Genomic DNA, 16,830 nt, shown 5'->3' on the forward strand with positions numbered 1-16,830 from the left:
CCCCTCACCCATTCATGCCCTGTCTCTCTCTGTCTCAAAAATAAATAAACGTTAAAACAAAAAATTAAAAAAATAATAATAATAAAATAAAATAAAAAGTAAAAAGTATATCAGAGGGGCACCTGGGTGGCTCAGACAGTTGAGCTTCCGACCTCGGTTCAGGTCATGATCTCATGGTTTGTGGGTTCGAGCCTTGCGTCAGGCTCTGTGCTGACAGCTCAGAGCCTGTAGCCTGCTTTGCATTCTGTGTCTCCTTCCCTCTCTGCCCATCCCCCGCTTGTGCTCTCTCTCTGTCTGTCTCTCAAAAATAAATAAATGTAAAAAAAAAAATTTTTTTTTTAAGTATGTCAGAGTAGACGACCTACTTCTGGGTCAGGGTTGTATACGTAGCAGAGCAGCTCCCTCGCTGCAATCTACTGAAAGTCAGCCCTTGACATAAAGGTTTGTAAAATTTTCTTAAAAAAAATTTTTTTTTTATAAAAAGCATATCAGAATAATGGATTCACGAAAACCTCAGGAAGAAGCTATTTGGTCTTATTCAATACCAAGTTGCAAAAGAAACTGAAATCGAATGGCTCACTGTACAATGAAATGCTCAGTGCATGAGCTGGTTTCAAGGGAGTCCTCAATACCCTAAAAGTGAATGTAACATGTTGTATTAATGGGTATATGTGGAGTTTTCTGAGAAGTTCTACATCTTTATCAGAAAACCATGAAGCAAAAAAACTTTAAGAAACATTAGGTGTTTGTATTTTACTGATGTGTCTCCAACATGCAATTTGTATCTGGAAAATGAAAGAAAGTAATTAAACTTTTGTTTCCAGGATTTGGGGATGAGGCAGAGAAAAGGAGGTCTTGCCATGTCTATATCTAGGAACACATCGTCCAGCTTTATGTTTGGGCTTCATTTATAAGTTATAATGCCAACTTAGAGGTTGGTTACAATAGCTGCTCAGAAATTCTAACATTACAGATTTATTTTTCTGCTAAGATTTCACCTTTATGGTTCCTGAGAATTTTTCTAATGCTAAATTCCTTGCATTCTATCTGATGCTACAGGAGACAGTGATGAAACCCCTAGGACATCATTTGTGCCAGGACATTCCAACAAAGCAGTTTCATCTTCCCCTGTTGATATGACCGGATATCACATCACATTCAGAACAGTTCTCACACTAAAAAGCCACCTAGCCTGTTCATAATGGAAACCACCAGTAACACTGCCATTTGTGGAGGACTTAGTGTACTGCATCTAGCTTAGCCTCCATGGTAGCACAGACATTTATTCCACAAATAATTTGTGATTAAGTTTTGTTAAGCTTTCACTGTAACAGAAACAGCATCAATATAAAATTGAGGATAATCCACTCTTACATGTGACTTAGAAATGAAGCTGACATTCTGTGCCTGCCCCACCAGTTCTATGTCTTTGTCCAGAACCCTCTCTAGGCTTCCAGCTCCAATGTATTATCAGGTCTACAAGGGGGAAGAATCCACCAGTAGCCAGATTTCATCTCACTTTCATCAAAATGAATACACTAGTAAGATCTAAGAATTGTCCTGATCACCAAAACCTTTAATCCTAGCATACTTATAAGAAGTTAGTCAGGACTATGAATTATTATTTATAGTGTTTAAATTCTTGTGCTTTAAACATAAGAATAGATTGTTAAGCCCTCTTAATAAAAGAAAATCTAAGCAGGAGCCTGGCTGGCTCAGTCGGTGGAGCTCCTGATCTTGGGGTTGTGAGTTCAAACCCTATGCTAAGTGTAGAGATCACTTAAAAATAAAATCTTAAAAAACCGGGGTCGGGGGGCAATTAGTTAAACATACAACTTTGGCTCAGGTCATGATCTCACGGTTCGTGAGTTCGAATTCTGTATCAGGCGATCTGCTGTCAGCAAAAAGCCCGCTTCAGATCCTCTGACCCCCTCCCCACTTGCTCATGTAGGTGCTCGCTCTCTCTCTCTCTCTCTCTCTCTCTCTCTCTCTCTCACACACACACACACACACACAGGGAAACCTAAGGACATTAAATTGAACTTTCTTAGTAAACAATGTGCCAAGCTGAAAAATGTTCTTTATACCATGCAAATTACCTTTGGCATAGAATCTTTTCAATGTCTTAGTTCAGTCAACATATTGCATTTGCAAATCTACCTACTGTAAAGAAACAGTAACCCAGAAATGGGTAGGGAATTGGGCATTCTGTTGACTTCTTCCCAGAAGCAGCATACTAGAGATCATCAAATAATAAAGTTACAAAATTAAAATGTCATTGAATGTAACAGTTTCAAATGATAATTCAGAAGGCATTTTAGGAAGACTGTGAACCTGAATTTTAACTGGACTAAATTAAGCACACACATGTAGTCTTAGAAGGTATTGAACAATAATTGATATGCCATGAAACTCTTTTGGATTAACTGCATGTTGCCACTCTGCCAACTGTTTTTCTCACCAGATACCATAAAATATCAGTCATTTGGGCTTACCTAATACAGATTCTGGATGAAAAGGAGTTATTCTGAGAATCAAAGATACGTAAGTGAAAATGAAAATGTCTGGCAAAGAGTAAAATGCCCATACAACTATGAAATTATTATGGGTGGGATCAGAAGCTTAGACTGAGAATTCACTCCTCAAGTCTTTATTTGCCAAACTCATGTCTTAGTCACATCATACTTCAGTAATTAAGACTCCAACCAAATCCAGTCTGTAAGGTGTTAATGTAAGATGTTTATTAGTGTAATTTATTTATTAGCACAATGATCACATTAAAATGTCCCCAAATACAAACTGTTATAGTCTAAAGTCACAAAAAGTATAAACTCAGGTGCATGAATGAGGTTATATAAAATGTTATTTATAAACAAAGTTCTACATCTTCAACATTGGGCGAAAGAAGAAAAAAAAGAGAGAGAGAGAGAGAAAGAGAGAGAAAGATTACAAATAAGAAACATATTCCAATAGAACAACCTGACCAGTCTGGTAACCTCACACTCAGGTACGCCCATGATGACAACACAGCATATCCTTACAGAACTGGCTACTTTGTACAAAGCTATACTGAAGCAACATGAAACATCCAAGAGAAACAGAGCTAACAATGTACATGGAATTTTAGCTGTCATTAGTGGAAATTTTCAATTCCATAAATAAAAAAACATATTTGGGGAAAAAGAGTCAAACAAAAACAAAGCAAAATGGAAACCAAAATGGAATAAATCAGTGTCAGCAATGGAGTGTGAGTGTGTCCCTTCAACCACTGCCACAGTAGGGTGGCCCTGGGCTTCTCCAGCCACCTGTCACTTGCACAAGCTGTAGGGACTGGTTAGAACAGTTAGAAAAAGGTCAAAGTTGATCCTTAAAAGTTAGCACTGCCAGTTTTGCAAAGTTCCTAGCCAAAAAACCAAAACCAAAACAAACACAGAAAACCAAAACACATACTGAAAACTAAATGCACACCAAAGGGCAAGTGCTAGGTTTTATCTGATGGGTGCTCTCCTACAGTTAAGAGTTTTATATTTTATCAACTGCTTCAGAGGTAAGCATAAGCAACTTCCCTCAAATGTACTTCCTCTAAGTGTCTTTTCTCCAAGAACTCACAGAAGGAATTCCTGGCAGAGGAGCGAGCTCCTGCTTGTGAGCAGAAGAGGGAATGCTTCCTGAATTCCAGAAGTCATTTCAGGGACTCGGTTTAAACTTTCATAATATTCTGGTTTTTCCATCTCAAAAGTAGTTTTGTGTCAGAGGATCTAAAATAACGTACATCTCAAAACCTACCTAGAATCTAGTGCCAATTATTTATCTTAATCCAAAACAATCAATAATTTGGTTGACTGTGACAACCTGCATAATCAATTAGAGGACAGAAACCTGGAGTGTTTCACATTCTGGTTCTTAAGCCAGAACTCCTCTACGATTTCAAACCATGGCCCAGGTATTATATTCTCTAAAAATCTCTCTGCTAAAAATCCAATCAAAGGTTATTATCTGAAAAGCTCCACAGTACTTTTCCCAAATAGTTCTTCTAGATTTTTTAGCTATTAGTGTGGGAAAACGAGGAACAAGTTTAAGAAAGTCCCATTGGGCTCTGTGCTGGCAGTGCAGAGCCTGTTTGGGATTCTCTCCCTCTCCCTCTCTCTCAAAATAAGTAAAATAAACTTAAAAAGGAAAAAAAAAAAGTCTCATTGGGACAATCCTCAGAACGCACTGAGTATAAACGCTAATTTGTAAAGGTCTTCCCACGTGATCCACCAGTCCCCCTGGAATGCTGCCAAAAGGCTTCTCCAGAGACCAAAGGGATTCAAGACACTACTTGAACAGAGTTTGCATCCAATCTGAAAACCATGTCATTAGAAACCTGATAAGTTGGTTGTAGTTGTTCAGTGAATTGCGATATACTTTCATTCTCATGTTTTTACAGAAAAAGTTGTTTCTGTATCAACATCCCAGTAGTCTATACAGGATTCCACTTTCTTAAACTTCTCAATTCTTATTTTGATAGTTCATGATCATGTTATGAAAGTAACTTTGGTTATAAAATTTCATACACAATAAAAGGTTGTCAGATTTTCAAGAGAATCTAAGCCTCTAGACAAATAAACCGTCATTTCATAATAAAAACAATTTCAGCCCAACTTACAAATAACAAAAGATGATTTAATTTGAGGAAGTACTTTTCAAAGTTTAGTCAGAGCTACTCTAAATTAAAATAGCTATCGTTATTCAGATTTTAGTAAGGTGGAGAGAATTAGAGGTAAGCCTGAAAGACTGCCCTTCCCTAAAAGCAAGCTCACAGAGGGAGAGGGGAGGGAGAGGAAAAGGGAGGGTCACTGCAGTACTGGTGGACTCAATCCCTTTATGAAAGCACAAGTTCTCATTTGGTGTTACAATATCCTGATTCATTCTGAAGAGCTGAAAAAAACACATGGAAAAGGCCAACTCAAAATGTTTAAAAAAAAAAGAAAAATGTGAGATTTGAATGAAATGATAAAATGAGTTTTCAAAAAGAACAAGAAATAAAAGACATTAGATGCCCAAGGATTCATCTTGTACTCTGTGCTCACAAAGGGAAAGGAGGTTCCATCAAGCCCTGCAGAGCACAAGAGGAAGCAGGTGGTTTGCTCAGGCAGCAGCAGAAAAGGCCCCGAAGAACTACCCTCTGCTTCTTCTACATCGTGTCCAGGAAGGAAAAGCAAAGCTCTGCAAAATGCTGCAGGTTTTAGAAGTGTAACGGTGCTTAGGAAAGATCACTGGTCTGGTGTTGCAGCAGCCCCAGTGTGGAGAGACACGCTAGGCTTCTAGGAGGAGAAAAATAGAAAGGGAGGAAGAAGTAGGAAGGGGAAGGAAAGGGCAGAAAAGCACAGGTCATTAGTAAACAGCAAGTTCAACATAGCAAGATGCTCATACACCCTTTATATGCTATCAGCGGAGCTGGTCTGCTCTTAGGACTAGAGACAACATCCTGAATAAAACAGAAATGGGAGTTTTTCAAAATGGCACTGAGCTATGTGCTCTAGTTAGTAATGGCCAAATCAGAATGAGGTCACATCATGCTCCAAAAACATGCACTCTTTGTCCCCTCCCTACTCATTCCCACCCCCCAGTGAAACATGCATATTTTCAAAAGGTCAAATTCAGAACACACACATCTTCCCAGGTATGCAAACCATACTCTACCGGCTGCCATCGTGTCAGTGGGCAATTCATAAATCCCTGGGTTCTTTTCTGCCACCAGGTAACTAAAAGTCTTGAAACAGTAAGGGCCAGGCTGCATGTTTTTCCTGTTCAATTTTTTCCGTGCTAGTAAGAGTTGGCAATCGGAAGCAATTGCTACCCAAAGTTTGGGTCTCTTCTGGTCATACTTGACATCTTGCTGGGGAAGAAATCTACTCTAGTTTTGATAATTGTTTCCTCTCTGGATGAAAATGGCATCCACTCCTTCAACTGGCTAATCAAATCAATCCCCTCCAAGCCTTTTCTTCCCCTGGTACTGCCTCTTTGTTAAAGAAAGCTGAACTTACACATTTTTTTAAAAGTTCATGTTCAAGCTTCTCCTTTAATCACAGGTATATTTCCATAAATGTTTCCTTAAAACTATACTACATAGATGACTCTGCTTTCAAAGCAGGCACAGAAACAGTCAATAATACAACAAAGGTTATCAAATAAATACAAAAATTTCTGTTCACAAAACTGGAAGATAAGGTGTCACTTCTGGTTGTTTTTAGCTTTTAAAGTAAAGAGTTTCTAAGTTAATGAGCTGCTAATAAGGATGTTAATGTCAGTGGGTAAAACTAACATTCACAACAAATGGAAACCAGCCATCAATAAATCTGAGGTACAAAGATAGAGAGGACATTTTGAAAGGTCACAGAATAAAAAATAAATCCTGGAATAATTGCTGTTGCTAAGAGGAGGCTTTCTGGAAGCCTTACAAACAGAAATCGTATGGCGGCTCAAGAAAAGTCTTCTCAAGGCTGAGGTATGCATACAAGGGAAACACAGACACATTATGTCTAGTGCTTACCTCCAATGCAGCAATGTGAATCGAATGTTATGCCCCAGTTAAGGGCACGCTCTGTTGCAAACAACAGTTTGCTTGACCATTAGAAGTCTATTCATTTGGGTCAACAGTGTCAGCCTGATTACAACTGCAAAGTGCAATTATTTATAAAAATACAACATGACTCTCATAATGGCTACCTAAGAGAAGGTTTGCACAGTACATCCCTATGGATCCTGCTACTTCTTCGAGAATTCTGCTCTGGGGTCAGACAGCTGGTGCTAGTTATGAGGTGGAAACCCATAGGAACTCAGTGCCAGCTGACAGAATATCAAAGCCTTAGTAATTAATAGGCTGGAGCTAAAGTTAGAGACAGATTTCAAAAGTAACAGTTGGGGGGGGGGGGGGGCGGGGAGAAAAAGACCGAGGGTAAAATAGAAAGGAAAGAACTTTTAATTTGTGGCTCACAGATTTCCTAACATTAAGCCATGGCAAGCAAGCTAAGTGCAGTGGGGAAAAGCCTGTGTAAAGAGCTGTAGTGGCCAAAGGCCTCCAATATAACATATTTTGATGATGATTAGTTTGCATCTATAATCGTAGTTTTAAGATTGATCCAGCTCTTGTGTGGCACAACTACAACAAATATTCAATACCACTCTTTCTTCTGTTGTTAGAGATGTTATGTGGCAGATGCCCTGGATTTGAATACATCCAACAAGAACAACAAAACCCTTAGAGATAATTCACATGCCTCCCTAACAGTCTTCCTCAAAGAAGCTCATCAAGGTGTTTACTGTGACTGTTTCACCTCCACATTTGGGGAATCCGGGGAACCACTTACCCGCAGTATCATTCCCTTCCATTCCATGATCACCGTTGGCTAGCCCTGTTGCTTTAGAGGATGGCGTACCTGCAACAACCACAAAGAATAATTAGCCGCTGTGACAGACAGCAGTATGAAAAACACACTCCACACTACCTAACTAGGTAGAATTTTGTCACTCTTCATAGCATGAGCTTAAAGCAGATAAATATATGTCCAAAATTTAAAGATCCAATAAAAGAAAACCCAGAAATATAGAACACAACAGAGTCATTCATTTTTACGGGACCCAGACTCTACACTATAGAAGAGCCTTTCCTAATAAGCAAACTGAAATCCTTTCTGTTCTGTAAATTGTCAAAGATTACCATTGTATTCAATTAGAACCACTATTAAGCACCACAGATTCTGTATCTGTGATTCAAATCCAATGCTCCAAGGGCACAGGGCCATTTGGAACTCCCATACAAAGAGTCCAGGGCATCATCGTTGCTCCTGAGGGTGAGGATTACACAGTCACCAGTAGCACTACTGGAAGCAGAGAACTTTTTTTTTAATCTTACTTATTCTGATAGAGTATAGTTGTGTCACATTCCCTAATAACTAAAGACATTGAGCATCTTTTCATGTTTATTTGCCATCCCTTTCTTTAGTGAATTGAATGGTCAAATTTTTTGACCACTTTTCTTTGGGTTGTTTTCTTATTATTTAGTTTTGAGGATTCCTTATACATTCTAAGTACCAACCCTTTATCAGATGAATTCTGCAAATATTTTATCCCAGTCTATAACTTGAATTTTCATTCTCTTAACTGTGTCTTTTGCTTTGCAAACTGTGTCTTACCGTATTTGCATTGTCTTAACTGTGTCTTTTGCTTTAAATTTTGATGAACTCGAATTTTTCATTTTTCCCTCATGCTTTCTTATATTTTCAGTGAGGTATCTAAGAAATCTTTATCTAACTCAAGGCCACAGGATTTTCTCCTACGTTTTCCTCTAGAACTCTTCTAGTTTTCAAATTTAGGCTCCATATTAAGGCCAATGATACATGATAAATTTTGTATATAGTGTAGCTACAGGTCTAGATCTGTATTTTTTGCCTATGGACATCTAATTATTCCTGTATAATTTGTTGAACAGACTATCCTTATTCCCTGAACTGCCATTGCATTTTTGTAGTAAAATCACATATACTATGTGTGGATCTATTTCTGGACTCTCTTCTATTCCACCAGCCTATAAGTCTATACATTTTTCCAATACTACACTGTCTTGATTACTGAATCTGTACAGTATTTCAAAAAGGTCATGTGAGTCCTCTATAATGGGTCTTTTCCAAAATTGTTTTGGTTATTCTAGTTTCTTTGCTCTACTATATCATGGATGAAATTGCGTTACTACATAGACAAATATAAGGATGTACAACCTTTTCTTAAAGGCTTTGACCACATCTAACACTTCAGCAACCCATCTAGCTCTGCGGTCAGCTTGCCAACCCAAGAGCTTCCCATGAGTCCCTCTCAAGAACTTAACAGAGATATTTATCTTTCTTTTTCTCTTTTTTTTAATCTTTATTTATTTTGGGGAGAGAGAGAGACAGAGACAGAGTGCGAGCAGAGGGAGGAAGAGAGAGAGAGAGAGAGAGAGAGACAGACAGACAGACAGACAGACAGAACCTGAAGCAGGCTCCAGGCTCCAAGCTGTCAGCACAGAACCCGACACGGGGCTCGAACTCATGAACCACAGGATGGTGACCTGAGCCAAAGCCGGACGCCCAACCGACTGAGCCACCCAGGTGCCCCTAGAGATATTTTTCATAAAACAAGTAAAAATCTGGAATGTATGCTACAAAAATATAAAATGCAAGATTTTACTTTGAAAGACAAGAAACTGTACTGTCCAACCTTCTGACTCCCACAGATCCAAGGCAGAAATCTTTCACATAAACTCATTGAAAATATCTTTCATTCTGTTATCTCAGATAACAGAGGAACAACTACAGAAAACCTAAAGAACAAGGCAGACCAAAAAGAGATTGTCAATTAACTGGAGGAAAAAGAAAATAAAGGAATGAAAGAGAACAGATTTTTATTGAATATCCACCATGCATTAGGTACCATACTAGGGCTTTACATACTGTTTTACTTATCCGGAGAGATACCCACTATGTTCTATCCCACATTTATGCCAAATATGGGATAGAACATGTTTAGCATAAATTTCCTTTTACCCTCACAAAGTACATTTATAAAATTTATTCTTCTTAGCTCAAGAAAGAACACATATTTTAAAAAATCTGCCTCATTTTAAAATACAGATTGTAAAAAATAAAATAAAATGCAGATTATAGGAAAATGCAAATTATAAAAAATACCATCTTCTGGTCATGAGAGTGATAAAATCTTCTTACAATTTAATAGCCAGTGTTGGCACAGTGTAAGAAAACAGGTAATCTCATACACCACTCAATGAATATAAATCGGAACAACCTTTTATGAGACAACTTGGCAGTCTATCAAATTTTGATATACTTGTTTAACTCAACAATCCATTTTAGGTACATAGTTCAGAGAAAGACATAAAAGTGCACAAATATGAATGTTAATGAGATGTTGACTATGGCATTGTTTAAAAAGTTACAAATGCCCACTGACAGATTCACTAAATTATGAAATAATATGCAATTTTAAAAGAAATGAGGTAACTCTTCATGTACTGATATGGGAAAATGCCAGACCATATTAAGAAAAAAATTAAACCAGGGTCGCCTGGGTGGCTCAGTCAGTTAAGCATCCGACTCTTGATCTCAGCTTAGGTCTTGAACTCGAGGTCATGAGTTCAAGCCCCACATTGGGCATCATCATGGGCATGAAGCCTACTTAAAAGAAAAAAAGAAAAGCAAATATGGCATAATAGCATTATAACACACACGTGCACATAAATAATCAGAAAAATTATGAAAGAATATATCCAAACACCACTGATGGGGAACCAGAGATAAGGAAAAAAAGGAAGACTTAAACAGACACAAAGTCCTGTTTTAATTGAGCACATTAAAGAATTTTATAATACTTTAAAAAAAATTTAAGTTTATTTACTTTGAGAGAGAGAGAGAGAGAGAGAGAGAGAGAGAGAGAGAGGTGCACAGAGGGGCAGAGAGAGAGGGAGAGAGAAAGAATCCCAAGCAGGTTCTGTACAGCCAGCATGGAGCCTGATGCAGGGCTGGAATCCACCAACCACAAGATCATGACCTGAGCCAAAATCAAAGAGTTGGACACTTAACTGAATGAGCCACCCCGGCGCCCCAGAGCACATTAAAGAATTTAAGAGTAGGGACGCCTGACTGGCTCACTTGGTAGAGTGTGCAACTCTTGATCTCAAAGTCGTAAGTAAGCCCCACATTAGGCATACAGTTTACCTAATAAAATAGTAATACTACTACTAATAATAATACTATAGCTTTTTAAAAAATAATGGATAGACATTTAAAGAATGGATAGACAATGGACCAGAACAGAGAGCCCAGAAATGGACCCACAAATGTATGGCCAACTAATTTTTGACAAACCAGGAAAGAATATCCAATGGAATAAAGACAGTCTCTTCAGCAAATGATGCTGGGAAAACTGGACAGCAATATGTAGAAAAATGAATCTGGACCCACTTTCTTACACTATACACAAAAATACACAAAATCGATGAAAGACCTAAATGTAAGACAGGAAGCCATCAAAATCCTCGAGGAGAAAGCAGACATTTTAAAAACCTCTTTGACCTCAGCTGCAGCAACTTCTTACTCAACATGTCTCCAGACGAAAGGGAAATAAAAGCAAAAATGAACTACTGGGACCTCATCAAGATAAAAAGCTTCTGGGGGCGCCTGGGTGGCGCAGTCGGTTAAGCGTCCGACTTCAGCCAGGTCACAATCTCGCGGTCCGTGAGTTCGAGCCCCGCGTCAGGCTCTGGGCTGATGGCTCAGAGCCTGGAGCCTGTTTCTGATTCTGTGTCTCCCTCTCTCTCTGCCCCTCCCCCATTCATGCTCTGTCTCTCTCTGTCCCAAAAATAAATAAACGTTGAAAAAAAAATTTAAAAAAAAAAAAAAAAAAAGATAAAAAGCTTCTGTACAGCAAAGGAAACAATCAGCAAAAGTAAAAGGAAACCAACAGAATGGGAGAAGATATTTGCAAATGACACATCAGATAAAGGGTTAGTATCCAAAAATCCATAAGGAACTTATCAAACTCAACACCCAAAAAACATTTCTTACCCAGTGAAGAAATGGGCAAAAGACATGAACAGACACTTCTCCAAAGAAGACATCCAGATGGCCAACCAATACAGGAAAAAATGCTCAACATCACTCATCATCAGGGAAATACAAATCAAAACCACAATGAGATGGCACCCCACACCTGTCAGAATGGCTAAAATTAACTCAGGCAACAACAAATGTTGGTGAGGATGCAGAGAAAGAGGATCTCTTTTGCACTATTGGTGGGAATATAAACTGGTGCAGCCACTCTGGAAAACAGTATAGAGATTCCTCAAAAAGTTAAAAACAGAACTACTCTATGACCCAGTAATTGCACTACTAACTACTAGGTAATTAACTAAGGAACACAGGTGTGCTGTTTCAAAGGGGCACATGCACCCCAATGCCTATAGCAGCGCTATCAAAAATAGCCAACGTATGGAAAAGAGCCCAAACGTCCATCAACAGATGAATGGATAAAGATGTGGTTTGTGTGTACACATGTACATACACACGCACGCATGCACACACACATACATACACACAATGGAGCATTATTACTCAGCAATCAAAAAGAATGAAATCTTGCCATTTTCAACAATGTAGATAGAACTAGAGTGTATTATGCTAAGCAAAATTAGAGAAAAACAAATATATGACTTCACTCATATGAGGACTTTAAGGTACTAAACAGATGAACATAAGGGAAGGGTAGCAAACAGGGAGGGGGACAAAACATAAGAGACTCTTAAATATGGAGAACAAACAGAGGGTTGCTGATGGGGTTGGGGGGGGTGGGCTAAATGGGCAAGGGGCATTAAGGAAGACACTTGTTGGGATGAGCACTGCGTGTTATAAACTGGAGATGAATCACTGGACTCTACTCCTGAAATCATTATTGCACAATATGCTAACTAACTTGCATGTAAATTAAAAAATAAAAAATTTTAAGTAGCTAATAGTTACAGAATTCTATAATAGAACACTATTTAACCATTAAAAACGAAGTTGTAGAAGTATATTTATTAACATACTTGTAAATTAGCAATCTACATGTGCAAAATAATAAAATTATTTTGTACTACACAAGATTATTTTGTACAATACAATCCCATTTTGGTAAAAAATAAAATTACATATTTAAAATTAAAAAAGAGAATGGATAGGGGCGCCTGGGTGGCGCAGTCGGTTAAGCGTCCGACTTCAGCCAGGTCACGATCTCGCGGTCCGTGAGTTCGAGCCCCACGTCGGGCTCTGGGCTGATGGCTCAGAGCCTGGAGCCTGTTTCCGATTCTGTGTCTCCCTCTCTCTCTGCCCCTCCCCTGTTCATGCTCTGTCTCTCTCTGTCCCAAAAATAAATAAACGTTGAAAAAAAAAAAGAATTAAAAAAAAAAAAAAAAAAAGAGAATGGATAGAGAGAGCCAACTGAAGTTCATAGGTCATCCTCAACATACTACCACTAATACTTAAACATGGCAGGAAAGATGGCTCAAAAGAATAAAGTAAGAAAAGATCTAGAAATCAAGAAGGTTACCATCCAGTGGACCAGAAATTACAAGGAATATCCAAGAAGCTGAAGCAAATGGGATCACACTGAAGGAGAAACCACAGCCCAAAGGCGGCCCAGGAAAGCAGGACTGCAAGGTCTTCTGCACTCAGACAGCAGGCATGATGGGAGCGCCATTAAAAGCTACCAGGCCAGTCCCCATTTCCCCCATACTTTCCTTCCCTCACCCCACAACAGTCAGCCTTGTGCCAACCTCCAGAACGAATGGGGAGCCCTCACACTCCACCTGGCAGCACAGCTGTATCCCTGTCAGAGGCAGGTGGTAAAAAAAAAAAAGTCATGAGGAATCTCAAATAGACAGTAATGCCACATACCTGAGGGAAACTATCACCAAAAGAATAAGGCATCATCGCATTCAAAGAGAATAAACATCACTCAGGGAAACAATGTTGATACAGCAAATAAGAGACTTTTTTTTTAACATTTATTTATTTTTGAGGGACAGAAATAAGAGCACAAGTTGGGGAGGGGCAGAGAGAAGGAGACACAGAATCCGAAGCAGGCTCCAGGCTCTGAGCTGTCGGCACAAAGCCCAACACGGGGCTCAAACCCACAAACTGTGAGATCATGACCTGAGCTGAAGTCGGATGCTTAACCGACTGAGCCACCCAGGTGCCCCGCAAACAGGAGACTTTTTTTAAAAACTACCTCATTTCCCTCAGAAGGTATAAAGAAAATATCACACATCCATGAAACAAAAGCAAGCCCCTGAAAAGTAAATTCTCTCATGACTGAGTAACAAATCATCTTCCAGGTTAGGTAGTTTCCAATTCTTTGCTTTCATCAAACTTTAAAGAAGTTTTAATGTAGTTGCCTTCTGATACGACATTGAAAATAATTTCTAATAATAATGACTTACAGAATCCTTAACATATAACTCAAAGAATTGAGGACATTTCCGTAGAGACTTCTATTCCCACACACTTAGCCATGTGAATAAAGTTTTTTCACTTTAAAATCTATTAAAATAGGAAGAGAGGGGCGCCTGGGTGGCTCAGTAGGTTACACACCTGACTGATCTCAGGGTCAAGAGTTCAAGCCCTGCGGTGGGCTCTGAACTGGCATGAAGCTAACTAAAAACAAAAACAAAAACCAATAGGAATAGAAATTACTACACCCTCTTTCATCCTAGCAAAAAATAATTATCCAAAGATTCATGACCTAATTGAGAAAAATATTAGACCCCCAAAAACATTTCCAACCAAATTCAACTTTTATGGTTAGTAACGATTTACCAAAAATCATGACACACGCGATCAACTGTGTACTACTACTAGTAACTGTGATAATAACTTTTCTTCTGGATCAAGTTAATATTTAAAGCCTTATGGTTACAGGAACTTTTTAAATTAAAATTTAAGCTTACATACATATTTTGTTACAAAAACACAATAACAATCAAGAAAAACCTATCAGTATAAAAATGTATTACTCTAAGATAAAAGTCTATGACAGACATGGACTAGAAATAAGAGTTCAAGGAATCGAAAGAAGGATTTACATTTCCAATGATAATGAACAGCTTGCTCATACATTTTTAAAATACATGATGAGGAGAATCAAAATGCTATATATTTAGGAGCATTTGGATGCATTGAAAAGAGCAGCATAACTTATTTTTATGTGGCAAAAGTAAAACATTCTGAAAATGACATGCTTTACAACTACCTCCTTTAGCCAGAGCTTTAAATATCAACAACCTCCAGATTGGTATCCCGAGCCCAGAACTCTCCTCTGAACTCCAGACTCTTATCTAGCTGTCTATTGCTCTTCTCCACTTGGGTATCTTCTCTACTATCATGTAACTCACGCTCAGCAACTCTCGACTTAAATTTCTTATATTCCTCTAAAAATCTACCTTTTTTTTTTCTTTTTCTTTGGAAAAAGAGAGAGAGACTCTTAAGCAGGCTTCACGCTGGACAGGAGACCATCACTGGGCTTGATCTCACCACTATGAGATCATGACCTGAGCCGAAATCTAGAGCTGGACACATAACTGATTGAGCCACCCAGGTGCCCCTCAAAATACTCTTTCTAGAGCTTTCCCAATCTCAGATGATGGCAATTCATTTTTCAGTCAATCGTGCTAAAACCCTTGGGGTTATCCGGGATTCATCCTTGGCAATGTAAAAGGAGCGGTTTGGGTGGCATGGCATGGGCTACTGTAGGATGGGAAGGGGTTCAAGAAAGGAGGAGACAGGTAGTAGATACATCTTTTTCAAAGGAACAGGGAAAAAAAGAAGTAAATGAGACGGGCGTGGGGTTGAGAAAGGACTTTTTTTTTAAGTATATTTATTTATTTTGAGAGAGAGAGAGAAAGCATGAGCTGGGGAAGAGCAGAGAGAGAGAGAGAGAGAGAGAGAGAGAGAGAGAGAGAATCTCTAGCAGGCTCAACACTGTCGGTGCACAGCCTGATGCAGGGTTCTAACTCATAAACGGTGAGATCATGACCTGAGCTGAAGTTGGACACTCAACTGAGTGAGCCACCCAGGAGCCCCTGAGATAGGATTTTTTTTAAGGAAGTTAAAAATTATGGTTTTTTTGATGCTGATGAATGACCCAGTTGAAACAGAGAAACTGATGATGCAGGCAACAGAAGAGAAAATGGCTCTAGCAGTGACCTAAGTGAAAGCAGTTCGCCCATAACAAGAGGAAGAGCAGAGGAAAGGGCAGAGGGGGGAGGTAGGTGAGGACCTGCAGCAGGGGGACTGTGCAGAAGTTCTCTTCTGACTGAGTCTATTGATCCTTTGTTGTAAAAGTCATTGGCTGAGAATATGAACAGGAGGGCAGGTGCTGGAGGTTTTTGAACAGAAAGGAGATGATGTGAAACAGTCACCTAAGAAAGTGGAAAACTTTACAAATTCATATGAATTAGTAGCAGAGTCCTCAGGTTCAAAGTTCAAGCTCTTTATACAAATGAAATAAGACTCATTTATAGTTCCTGAAAATAATATTTATATGTCTAATAATTTTGTCTTTGAGTTAAATAAGTAAATGTTTAGTTTTGAAAAATAGCATCTATAAGACATTAAATTAAGCAGAGAGTATGCATCTGTGAAGATGGTGTGGTTTCATAGAAAGAACATGAGGTTGAAAATCAGAAGATCTGAGTTCAGTTGTGGTCTGTCACTATTAACCAAATGATCAAATCCAACTCCCTTGTGCTTTCTAAGCCTTAGCAGCCTCCCCTGAAAAATGTGATAATATCTATCTCCCATGGTTATCAAGAAGACGAAATCTACTAATACTGGAGGAAGTATTGTGCCAACTATACAGTGTTATGTAAATGTTAACAAATGTTATTATTTCTATTGTTATTAACAATGATCATCTATAGTTGATCAATCTGTACACTAACTGTAGATTAACTGCAGACTGATCACTAAACTAGAAAGTAACCTTGGTAGAACATAAAAATATAAAAATCTAGCTTAAGTGACATTAGTAGACTAATAATTGTGCATCTAAGAAATAAGAAACTTACCAGAATAAAAAAAAAAAAAAAGCAAAATAAGGAGGTTAGAAGAAAATAAAAGAGAGACTGAGATTCTACCATACACATAACACCTAACAGTCTAAAAAGAATCCAAGCCCAGGAGAGAGGAAGGAAGGAAGGAAGGAAGGAAGGAAGGAAGGAAGGAAACATAGGGAGGGAGAAAGAAAAACATTACAACATAA

General features: G+C 38.6%; 1 protein-coding gene across 8 annotated transcripts in view; it reads right to left on the minus strand.

The window, feature by feature from the left end:
• The window catches only part of MAP4 (microtubule associated protein 4), a 211,019-nt gene that overhangs the window by 100,757 nt on the left and 93,432 nt on the right, over positions 1-16,830 (minus strand). For all 8 annotated transcript variants that reach the window (XM_047846610.1, XM_047846601.1, XM_047846627.1 and 5 more), the window contains one exon: positions 7,353-7,421. In XM_047846610.1, the coding sequence (XP_047702566.1) occupies positions 7,353-7,421 (69 nt within the window). The remainder of the gene's footprint in view (positions 1-7,352; positions 7,422-16,830) is intronic.

The sequence above is a fragment of the Prionailurus viverrinus genome, chromosome A2 (assembly GCF_022837055.1).
Source record: "Prionailurus viverrinus isolate Anna chromosome A2, UM_Priviv_1.0, whole genome shotgun sequence".
In the NCBI taxonomy this organism is placed as follows: Eukaryota; Metazoa; Chordata; class Mammalia; order Carnivora; family Felidae; genus Prionailurus; species Prionailurus viverrinus.